The 12,497-nt window shown below is 44.6% G+C and overlaps 1 protein-coding gene across 2 annotated transcripts in view; it reads left to right on the top strand.

The window, feature by feature from the left end:
* The window catches only part of LOC147123288 (phosducin-like protein 2), an 84,112-nt gene that overhangs the window by 43,566 nt on the left and 28,049 nt on the right, over positions 1–12,497 (top strand). For both annotated transcript variants that reach the window (XM_086004274.1, XM_086004270.1), the window contains exon 6: positions 11,219–11,424. In XM_086004274.1, the coding sequence (XP_085860400.1) occupies positions 11,219–11,424 (206 nt within the window). The remainder of the gene's footprint in view (positions 1–11,218; positions 11,425–12,497) is intronic.

Raw genomic sequence — 12,497 nt, 5'->3', positions numbered from 1 at the left:
TGTTGATCGTGAGGTATTGTTTCGAGGCTTCTTCTACCTCCATTTGCAAGTACGCCTGGGCTAGATCAATTTTGGTGAAGCGTTTACCTCCAGATAGCGAGGCGAAAATATCCTCAATTCATGGAAGCGGATATTGTACCATGTAAAGGACTGGGTTCACTGTCACCTTAAAATCCCCACAGATGCGGACCTTCTTTGGTTCCCCAGGCATATTACTCAATGACCTCTTCATTACAGGAACGATGGGTGTAGCCCACTCGCTCCAGTCTACTTTGGACAGTACTCCTGAACGTTCCAACCCTTCCAGCTCTGCTTCGACGGTTGGTCTGATCGCATAAGGTACTGGTCTGGCCTTAAGAAACTTTGGGCTTGTATTTTCCTCTATTTTAACCGTTGCTGTTATGCCTTTTAGTGTTCCGAGTCCCTCCTGGAACACTTCTTTTGCGTCAGTTAGCATTTTTGACAGTCATCCAGGTGTGACGTCGTCATCCTTTTTGGCCTCAACCTTCAGTGCCTGTATGGAATGCCAATCTAATTGTATCTTCCGGATCCATTCACATCCTAGCAATGGTGGTCCTCCATCTGGCAATACATATAAGTCCATTTTAGGTATTTCCTGGCCTTTGTATATCACTTTCACCCTTATTTTTCCTTTGGGGTAGACTTTTTGCCCCGTGTACGTCTTCAAGACAATCTCTGTAGCTTTCAAGGGTATGTGTGAAAATAGCCACTTGTAGTCCCTTTGGTTTATGACTGTTAGGGCTGATCCTGTGTCCAATTCCATTTTCACTTGGACTCCGTCTATCTTGAGTGTAACCCAGATAGTCTGGTGATCCTCCATTTCACAGAAGATCACAGATCACAGAAACCCCACAGTGCAGATAGAGGCCATTTCGGCCCATCGAGCCTGCACCGACACATATCCCACCCGATCCCCATAACCCCATGTATTTAATCCCCCTAACACTAAGGGTCAATTTATCACAGCCAATCAACCTAACCCGCACATCTTTGGACTGTGGGAGGAAACCGGAGCACCCGGAGGAAACCCACGCAAACATGGGGAGAATGTGCAAACTCCACACAGACAGTCACCCGAGGCCGGATTCGAACCCGGGTCCCTGGCACTGTGAGGCAACAGTGCTAACCACTATGCCACCATGCTGCATTTTGGTTACCTTATGTAGTTTCAGACAACCCAGCTGCTTGCTTCCGGAGTCTGTGTCAGTTTTCTGTTCGTCTGAACTACTCTCCATCACCTTGTGTACATTTTTGTACTTCTCCTGTGGAGATTTCTTGCTGTTGGTTTTCTTCCCAGACCTGCAGACTCTTGCTATGTGTCCTGCTTTTCCACACTGTCTGCACACTTGGTCCTTGAACCAACAATCCTTCTGGTCGTGTGTTGTTCTGCCGCAGCGATAACACTTCCCTGTTCCATAGGACATTTCATTGGTGCCATATTCTTGCGGTCTCCGTTGTCTTATGTTCATTAATAAATAGACATTCTTATTCTGAACACAGCTAGCTTTTGCTAGACACTTTTATTGAGCACATGTGGACTAGGTACAGTATCTGTAGAGGCTTCCATTTTGACTGCTGCCTTGTGGGTAGCCTAGTGCCTCATGGGTAATGTAGTCTTAATATACATACAGCTGGGTGGTGTAGTCTTATACATACAGCTATATACAGCTCTACGGCTCCACCTAGTGTCCACTATAGACTGATATGTTATTGATCATTACATCCCCCTTTCTTTGAGGTTTAACAAAATCAATATCAATCAACTTTCAAGAAAACAATAAAGATAATATCAGTAACACTTTTGTTAGTGCTCTATAAACATAAACATTTTCAAAACAGTCAACACATTTTCAAAGCTTTTCATTGTACTCAAAGATTAAGTCTGTCAGGCTTTTTTACTTCACGTGTGGATCTTCTCAACATGGGTAAGTCTGATGTGTCTTCATGAGATTGTTCTGGCGGTGAATGACAAGATGCAGTTGCGGCATTGTCATCGATCTGCTCTTGTATAGATCGAGGTCTCCTTGCGACCTTTGCTTGGAGAGGGTTTCAGTGTTTCCTTCACTCTTCATGCCATAACTCTCAATGTAGTCAATGCACTCTCGAAAAACTGCTGGCAGCTGGATCCCATCATACAGCATAGTCCTCTCAGCAGCCTCAGCTAATGGAACACCAAAGATTGGCCTGAGGGAAGAAGGAGTATCCACCGGAACTGCTTCCTGCTCTGGTGCAGGCTTCTTCTTTTTCTTTTTCTCTTTCTACTGCTTAACAACATCTGCTGTGGTTATATCTTTGGACTTTTTCTCCTTGTGTTTTTCCTCTTTGTGCTTTTCTACCTTTGGCTTCTCTTTGACCTTAAAGTCTTTTTCTTTCTTCTTGGAGAAACTAGGCTTTTTGAAGACATGGATACCCTTTGGCCTTTTCATCCTTGATGGGCTCTCTGCTTCATCACCTGAGTCATCTGGTCTGCTTATGGCACAGTTTATACGGTAGACTCTCTTGACCAGTTCTAAGTCTTCACAAGCTTTGTCACCTAGTATCGAATCAAGTCTTTCAGCCACAACAGAAAACATGAGATGATGCACTTTGTCTTTGACTGTCACTTTAAGTCTGCATACACCTAAGCTATCTATTTTCTGTCCATTATAGCTTTTCAGCAGTACTGACTTTTTCTGTATTTTGGGCTTTTCTTTCATATTTTTTATGTCATTCATACTGATTAAGTTTGCTTTTGCCCCAGTGTCCAGTTTCAATGTAACTAATGCTCCATTTATCTGCAGTGGGATCATCCATTTGTCCACTTTTACTGCATTGACTTTATGTTCAGCATTGTCCATTTCTGAGGGCTGCACATTTTCTGTATCCTTTTTGATATCATCACATGACACCATTCGTACAAAAAATGTCTCACTTAAATCAGTGTCCTCAATTACATTAACTCGTTGCCCTTTCTTAGTTTTTACTTTTGAAAAGCATTGTTTGGCAAAGTGATTCTTTCCATTACACTTTGTGCACATTTTTCCAAACGCTGGGCATTGCCTTAACTGGTGTTTGTAACCACAGCATTTACAATTAAAAATTTCATCCTCCGATTGCTTTTCATTTCTGTTCTGCCCACGTTTCTTCCCCTTGTAGGACACAGCACCGACAGCAGCATTATCACTCATTACAATCGCATCATTATCGATTTCACTGAAAGTCTTCGCGTGCTTTCAAGCTAACTTGCTGGCTTGGCATATTTTCACCGCATTTTCCAAATTTAGTTCAATTTCTCTCAACAGACATTCCCTGACTTTTTTATCATGAATACCAAACACAATCTGGTCACGAATCATGGATGCTTTGAGCTCAGAGAAATTACATGTCTGTGCTTTCAGTTTCAGGTCAGTTATAAAGCTATCAAAAGTCTCATTTTGCTGCTGTGTCCTTGAACAGAACATGTATCTTTCATAGATCTCATTCTTTTTGGGAGAGCAATGTGCATCAAATTTTTTTAGCACATCTTCTAATTTTTCTCTGTTCTCCTCTGGATTAAATACAAATGTATTAAATACCTCTATCGCCTGTGGGCGTGCAACCATAAGCAGCAACGCTATCTTCCTTGCGTCTGGCTTTGTACCGAATCTGATGGCTGCAATGTAGAGTTCGAATTGTTGTTTAAGAGTCTGCCAATTGTAGTCGATGTTTCCTGTGAGTTTCAAACACTCTGGTGGCTTCAAATTCTCCATGTCGCTTTTCACAATTTTCAGCAGATCTTCACCACCCTGGTACCATCTTATGTTCATTAATAAATAGACATTCTTATTCTGAACACAGCTAGCTTTTGCTAGACACTTTTATTGAGCACATGTGGACGAGGTACAGTATCTGTAGAGGCTTCCATCTTGACTGCTGCCTTGTGGGTAGCCTAATGCCTCATGGGTAATGTAGTCTTAATATACATACAGCTGGGTGGTGTAGTCTTATACATACAGCTATATACAGCTCTACGGCTCCACCTAGTGTCCACTATAGAATGACATGTTATTGATCATTACACGTTGTATCTCTGCAGCGCCCCTTGCGGCTGCTTCGTGTGATACTGCCATTATGAAAGCCTTGTCCAGCGTAAAATCCTTTTCTGATAGAAGCCGTTTCTGGGTTCCTTCACTTTGAAGCCCACACACAAACTTGTCCCTTAACGTTTCTTCTAGTCCCACTCCAAACTGGCAGTATTTCGATAGCTTGCGCAGTTCCGTTAAGTACTCAGCATTGCTTTCGTCTTTGTGTTGGTTCCTTTTATGGAACTTAAATAATTCTGCTATCAGCAGCGGTGTGGGGTTTAAGTGGTCCTGTAGGATTTCTACTATGCTTTCGAAATTCTTATTCACAGGCTTCTCTGGGGTTATTAGGTTTCGCAGTAACCCATAAGTTTTTGCACCCATGGAATTTAACAAAACCAGTGCTTTCCTAGCATCTGGCACTTCATTCACCCTGCAGTACACCTCAATACGTTCCACATATGTCGCCCAATCTTCGACGTCATTGTCGAACGTAGAGATACTGCCACTCCGGCATCCCTGGGTGTGATTTAACTGTCAAAAATGGCGTCTCCCGCACTTTCCCTTCTTCTCCGCTGGCAAAAAATGGCGTCTCCCACGCTTTCCTTTCTTCCCGCGCTCGCCCTTCTTCTCCGCTGCGGCTTCTAAAAATGGCGTCTCCTGCGCTCTTCCTTCTTCTCCGCAGCTCAATGGCGTCTCCCGCGCTCTCCCTTCTTCTCCCCACAGACACTGTTCAGCCCTTGAGCCCTGGCTGCACTCTGCGCGGTTTTTTTTCTGTGCGCCTTTCCCGTTTCCGCCGCTCGGTCCTGAACCCGGCTGCTGCTTTACCCTCTCTCTCTCCATTTTGTTTTTCCTTGACGCCGCTCGGTTTTCAACCCCCAGCTGCGCCCTGTGCGCTTCACCCTCTATCTTACCCCGTCGACGCTGCTCGGCTTTTTCTCTGCCGTCGGTCGGCTCCAGCCGCCGCTGTCCGGGAAGGGTCTGCGCTGTACCTGGTACCTGTCGTCAGTCTGTTGCTGATTGTCGTGGCTGGGGAACCAAGCCCGGCTCTCCACAGCCTCCCCTGCGATATTCACTCTCTGCCGGACGACTGGGCGGTTGCTCATGGTCGACGCCCGTGTTTCTGGCCTCGACTTTCTTCCACCGCCCTCCCGGAGCGAATCCTCGAAGGGAAATGCAGAGTTGCAGGTAGATTCGAATCGACACTCGTCGCCACTGTTAGATCCGTGATTCTGAGAGTATGATGTTTTTCAATAACCACACGGATGCTGTAACTTAACAATCAACAGGTATTTACTGGAGTAGGGTAGTCTCAAGACTGGAGGTACAGAGGCATGCTCAAGGCTTATATACAGGTGTGGTCACTGCCGGTACTACAGTATACAGGAGCTGTAAAAGTAGTTCTCTCTTAAAGGTACATACAGTACAACGTGCGTGCAGTCAATGGTACCCTGCACCATGGCAAAAGCCTGTAATCCTCGCAAAGCCGCGTGCTCGCTCCGCCTGCTGCTCTCTGGCCAGAGAGAATGAAATGTAGTCAGCTCTCTTGGAATAGAGAGCCTCAGTGACCTCCCTCACACAACAGTGCACGGCAAATATCTCCTTCTCCACCCTGGAAGGAGTCCGATGCATAAAAGTTCATGGCCACTGTCACCTTTACAGCTACTGGCAATGTGGTCCTCACCCTGCTCTGAGGTTGCAGTTGTGGCAGCAGCAGGTGGCAGATTTCAGTGAGGACGTCCTTAGTGAAGTGCAGACATCTGAGACACTGGGCTAGATTTTCAGTATAGACAGTTTTGGGGCGCTAACCTTAGCGCCCGCCCGAAGTTAGCGCCCGCCCCAAAGTAGCGCCCCGTTGCCGGAAATTCAGTGGCTTCGCCCTAAGAGGTTGGTGGAGCACTAAAAGAGGCGTTCCACTACTATCTTTAGGCGCTAAGCCGGCGGTGCAGAGCGCAGCGCCCGAGCTCGGGCGCAGCGCACGGCAGACACTCTGGTGCCAGTGAGCTCTTAAAGGGGAAGGGTGCATGTGTTTTTTTCGGTGGTGGTGGTGGTGGTGGTGGTGGTGGTGGTGGTGGTGGATCCTTCCACACAACACATGCAGACTGCCGTTTATAGTGCAGGAGGAGTGCCCTTTAATTTGCGCTCCCCAGGGTGTGTTGCGTTCCATTTTACAAACGCTCTGGACGCCAGCCGCAGAATGGGGCGGTCCGACTGAAGTTTGGATTCGGGGCGGCCAAAGGGCGTTGCAGGAGGATGTGACGTCATTTTCTGCGCGCGCATTCGGGCGGCCGCTAAACTTTGCGCCGGCGCTAACGGGCAACTTAATTTGGGGCGGGGCGCAAACTGCGCTGCGCCCGGGCGCTACACGAATAGCGCCCGAAAATCACTTCTCTTAAGGCGCTAACTGCTGGCGCAAGCAACTGAAAATCTAGCCCACTGTTCCTTGCTGAGGTTCAGGGAGGAGAATTGCTCCTTGAACATCCTGGGTGAATATGGCCTCCTGCTGAGAGCCCTTCTCCCCCTCCTCCCCCTTCTTCTAGCAGCTTGCCCTGCTCTGGGTCCTCTGTTCGTTCTCCCAGTCATTCTGTAGTCCAAGGGGAATGCCTACCACTGCACCCATGTCTGGGAGCAAGTGGTTTGTGCAGAAGTCTTGAAGTCATAAGAACATAAGAACAAAAGAAATAGGAGCAGGAGCAGGCCAATCGGCCCCTCGAGCCTGCTCCGCCATTCAATAAGATCATGGCTGATCTGATCCTAACCGCCAATCCACTATCACAGAACCATCTCCTGAATCTAACAGAATTAGACACATGAAATAGGAGCAGGATCAGGCTACATGGCCCCTGGGCCCACTCCGCTACCCACAGGGCCATGACCGATCCGAACCTAGACTCATGTCCAAATTCCTGCCCGCTCCCCGTAACCCTTAATTCCCTTTATTTCTAGGAAACTGTCTATTTCTGTTTTAAATTTATGTAATGATGTAGCTTCTACAGCTTTTTGGGGCAGCATATTCCATGGACCTACCACCCTCTGAGTGAAGTAGTTCCTACTCATCTCAGTTTTGAAAGAGCAGCCCCTTATTCTAAGACTATGCCCCCTAGTTCTAGTTTCACCCATCATCGGGAACATCTTCCCTGCATCCACCCGATCCAACCCCTTCACAATCTTATATGTTTCAATAAGATCGCCTCTCATTCTTCTAAACTCCAATGAGTAGAGTCCCAATCTACTCAACCTCTCCTCATATGTCCATCCCCTCATCCCCGGGATTAACCGAGTGAACCTTCTTTGTACTGACTCGAGAGCAAGTATGTCCTTTCTTAAGTATGGACACCAAAACTGTACGCAGTATTCCAGGTGCGGTCTCACCAATACCTTGTACAACTGAAGCAATACCTCCCTATTTTTATATTCTATCCCCCTAGCAATGAAAGCCAACATTCCATTGGCCTTCTTAATCACTTGCTGCACCTGCATACTAACCTTTTGAGTTTCGTGCACCAGGACCCCCAGATCCCTTTGTACTTCAGTACTTTCCAGTTTCTTGCCATTAAGATAATAACTTGCTCTACGATTTTTCCTGCCAAAGTGCATAACCTCACACTTTCCAGTATTGTATTCCATCTGCCAAATCTCTGCCCACTTACTTAGCCTGTCGATGTCCCCTTGCAGGTTTTTTATGTCCTCCTCACTCACTACTTTCCCTCCCATCTTAGTATCATCTGCAAACTTTGATATGTTACACTCGGTCCCCTCCTCCAAATCATTAATATAGATTGTAAAGAGTTGGGGACCCAGCGCTGACCCCTGCGGAACACCACTAGTTACTGATTGCCAGTCTGAGAATGAACCATTTATCCCAACTCTCTGCCTTCTGTTAGATAGCCAATCCTCTATCCATGCCAGAATATTACCCCCAATCCCGTGATTTTTTATCTTAAGCAATAATCTTTTGTGTGGCACCTTGTCAAATGCCTTTTGGAAGTCTAAATACACTACGTCCACTGGTTCCCCTTTATCCACCCTATACGTTACTTCCTCAAAGAACTCCAGCAAATTTGTCAAACATGACTTCCCCTTCATAAAACCATGCTGACTTTGTCCTATTAAATGATGATTATCCAAATGTCCTGTTACTGTCTCCTTAATAATGGACTCCAAAATTTTACCTACCACAGATGTTAGGCTAACCGGTCTATAGTTTCCAGCCTTCTGTCTACTGCCCTTTTTAAATAAGGGTGTTACATTAGCAGTTTTCCAGTCTGCCGGGACCTTTGCCGAGTCCAGGGAGTTTTGGAAAATTATTACCAATGCATCCACAATCCCTACCGCCACTTCCCTCAAGACCCTAGGATGTAAGCCATCAGGTCCAGGTGATTTATCCGCCTTGAGTCCCATTATTTTACCGAGTACCATTTTCTTAGTGATTTTGATCGTGTTTAGCTCCTCCCCCCCTTTAGCCCCCTGTTTGCCCAGTGTTGGGATATTCTTAGTGTCTTCTACTGTAAAGACTGATGTAAAATATTCATTCAGTGTTTTTGCCATCTCCATATTTCCCACCATTAATTTCCCGGTCTCATCCTCTAAGGGACCAACATTTACTTTAGCCACCCTTTTTCTTTTTATATAACTATAAAAACTCTTACTATCTGTTTTTATATTTTTTGCTAATTTACTTTCATAATCTATCTTCCCTTTCTTAATCAATCTTTTTGTTATTTTTTGCTGTCTTTTAAAGTTTTCCCAATCCTCTATCTTCCCACTAGATTTGGCTACCTTATATGCCCTTGTTTTTAGTCGAATACTATCCTTAATTTCTTTACTTAGCCACGGATGGCTGTCTTTTCTTTTACACCCTTTTCTTCTCAGTGGAATATATATTTTTTGGAAGTTGTAAAATAACTCCTTAAATGTACACCACTGATCATGTATCGTCTTACCCTTTAATCTATTTTCCCAATCCACTCTACTCAATTCCGCTCTTATACCTTCATAGTCTCCTTTATTCAAGCTTAGCACGCTTGTTTGAGATCCAACCTTCTCACCCTCTATTTGAATATGGAATTCAACCATGTTATGGTCACTCATTCCAAGGGGATCCTTTACTAGGACATTTTTAATTAATCCCATCTCGTTACACAGGACCAGATCTAAGGTTGCTTGCCCCCTGGTCGGTTCAGTTACATACTGCTCAAGAAACCCATCCCTAATACACTCAATGAACTCATCCTCAAGGCTGCCCTGCCCAATTTGATTTGTCCAATTAATATGATAGTTAAAATCCCCCATAATTATAGATGTTCCCTTATTTCAAGCCTCAACTATTTCCTGATTGATACTCCGTCCAACAGAGTTGCCACTGTTCGGAGGCCTATAGACTACGCCCACTAGTGTTTTTTTCCCCTTATTATTCCTTACCTCCACCCAAATTGTTTCATTATCCTGATCTTTTGACCCAATATCATTTCTCTGTATTACAGTGATTCCTTCCTTTATTAACATAGCCACCCCACCTCCCCTTCCTTCCTGCCTGTCCTTCCTGATCATTAAATAACCTGGTATGTTTAATTCCCAGGCATTGTCACCCTGCAGCCATGTTTCTGTAATGGCCACAAGATCATACCCATATGTAGTTATTTGTGCCATTAACTCGTCTATTTTGTTACAAATGCTACGTGCATTCAGATAGAGAACTTTCAAAGATGTTTTGTGACATTTAGTTCCTGCTTTTGCCCTTTTTATTACTTTACCTTTTACTCCATACCTTCTGCCCCTTCCTGATACGCTCTGGTTTTTAATTTCCCCACTGCTACCTAAGTCTATGACCTTCTCTGTTGTCATTTTTATTATTTGCTCTCTAGCAACCTCCCCCTTAGTTTAAAGCCCTCTCTACAGTCATTCAAAGTCCTTCAGCACCTGGCACATCACTCCCTGTAGACTTTAGCAACTGTAAATAACTCTAGAAAGAACCAAACACTTGTACAGTCGCAGCAACAGCCAATAGAAATCAATTAGCGACTAACCTGAAAGTAGCTAATGATCCCTTTAAATAGCACTGGTGGGAGGTCCTTTCTGCTGCTGAACACGTGTTCAGTTATGCGAGATTAAGAGAGGGCATTAGCTGGAGCACTGAGCTCCAAAATGGCAACGCTGGTGTCAAATCAGCGTTGCATGTTGAGTGACGTCATGATCTGCCTATTCTGCATACTTGCGGTGGACGCTCACTGCGCACGCTAATGCCCTCACCAAGATGGTGTCTAGCCGACTCGCACCAGATGTGTGCGCATGTGCTGTGGGCGCCATTTTGAAGGCAAAACGGCACTTGTAGTGCCGAAACAGCAAGCGCTAAGGAGCCCAATTTTGCGGTTGTTGTATTTATATAGTGCCTTTAACATAATAAATGTTCCAAAGCACTTCACAGAGGAAGAACAAAAAGCAAGTAGGAGAAGAATTAGGGATGTGACCAAAAGCATGAAGATGTAGGCTTTGAAGAAGCATTTGAAAATGGGGAGAGAGGTGGAAATGCTGAGGGGTTTAGGAAGGAAGTTCTAGAATAGGTCCAAGGCAGAAGCCTCTGCCACTTCCGTTGGGACAGAGGGAGGAAGCACAAAGGGAACAAGCTGCCATATATAGCAGGAGGAGGATATGTAGATGTATGTTAAAAACATAATAGAACTAAATATTTTCTGAATTTTTAGAGAAAGCAAACATATGTAGGCACCAAATTTAAAAGTAGAACTCCTTTAAAGCACTCTTTTGCTATTGTGATAATATTTACTATTTGGTATACACTGGTAATATTTTAAGGAAAAACCGAGTTCATGTTAATGACTTTCGTTTTACCACAAGCGGTATATTCTAGGTTTTCCAGTATTGTGATAATTGCAAGTTATAGGGGGTGAATTTCCACAGGGGTTCTCCCAATTGTTTTCCATAACTTCAGCGGAAGAGCCGCGGAAACCCTGGAAAACAACGTAAACACCATTTACACATTTTCCTGGGGTTTTTGCAGTTCTTCCACTGAAGTTATGACGGACGATAGGAGAGCTCCCGCAGAGATTTACTCCCATAATTTAACTTTGTTTACGTAAATTTAAAAGTTAACACAAACTGAATTGGATAATCTGTTGTTTTTTTTACTATCACTACTACAGCATACCAATGTGCATTTTGCTCAATCATCACTTGGGTCAACTAGCTAAGAAGTACCCAGAAACAAAATTCATGAAGGCTATTGCAAACATTTGTATTCCTAACTACCCAGACAAATATTTGCCAACAATTTTTGTGTATTTTGAGGGTCGATTGAAGGCCAGGTTCATCGGATTAGAGTGTGGAGCTCCAGATCTGAAGTCAGAAGGTAAAATGATTGAAGCACTAGCGATAGCTGCAACATTTTGGTGTTAGTATCATCAATTAGATATGATAAAAAAGTATTTCTTTTTATCCACCTTCCCTTCCCCCCTGACTTTCTCCCCCTTCTCTAAAAGCACTGACTCCGTGTTGGGATATAGTTGTATTGACACTGGCAATCCTCTAATATGCCAGCTGAGTGGCCATTTTTCACGTGCGAACTTTGATGAGTGTTGACAAGCTGTTAAACCCTGGGGCATTACAGTCAAATCCAATCCTATCATCATGTGGTGCTCACACACACAGACAGACAGACGGGCACACTCCATATGTATCAGCAGCCTGTCAGGACTTCACTCATTCTCCATATGTGAGGTCAAACAGTGAAAAACTGATTTGATGAACCTGCGCTGTCGATGGGAAGCCTCTTGGATATATCACTCTCTATTGCTTCATCCAAGTCTTTGCTATATATGGTGAAAAGCTGTATGTGGTTTGGGAGAGGGAGAACAGCTAACAGCTCCCCACTGTGATTAGCAAAGTAGGTAACAGACATACCGATAGTAGGGAAATATCTAAATGCAAATATTACTGCTCTTTGACTTCTCAGACGGCCACAAAATATGCAAGTCATTGGTTATAAGACATTCAGCGCTGCTTGCTCTCAAAACACACAGATCAATAATCTCAAAATGCCATGCTTAATTGTCCACAAAACACTGGGGGGAGATTTTCAGTTCAGGCGCACAATGGACACAATATCAGCAGTGCGCCCTGAAGTGCCTGCCCAAGGCCAGTCAGGAGGCCCAAACAATTTTCAGGATCGGGCCTCATTTAAATATTTCCTGCGAGCTGCTGGTACCAAACGACCGCGCACCTGCAGCTCATTGGTTTTGGATCTCAGAAAGCTCCTAAAATTGCAAAAAACAATCTTTCATCCAACTCATTGATATATATGGTGAAAAGTTGATGCCCCAGTACAGATCCCTGGGGAACACCACTTGTCACTCAGAGGACATTCCCTTTATCCCTACTCTGTCCTCTACCTCCTAATCAATTACCAACCCATGTCACAAGGTT

This window comes from Somniosus microcephalus, chromosome 2 (assembly GCF_052327205.1).
Source record: "Somniosus microcephalus isolate GS21.2 chromosome 2, FLI_Smic_1.0, whole genome shotgun sequence".
NCBI classification, from domain to species: domain Eukaryota; kingdom Metazoa; phylum Chordata; class Chondrichthyes; order Squaliformes; family Somniosidae; genus Somniosus; species Somniosus microcephalus.
This window is presented reverse-complemented; position numbering and strand designations above follow the sequence as displayed.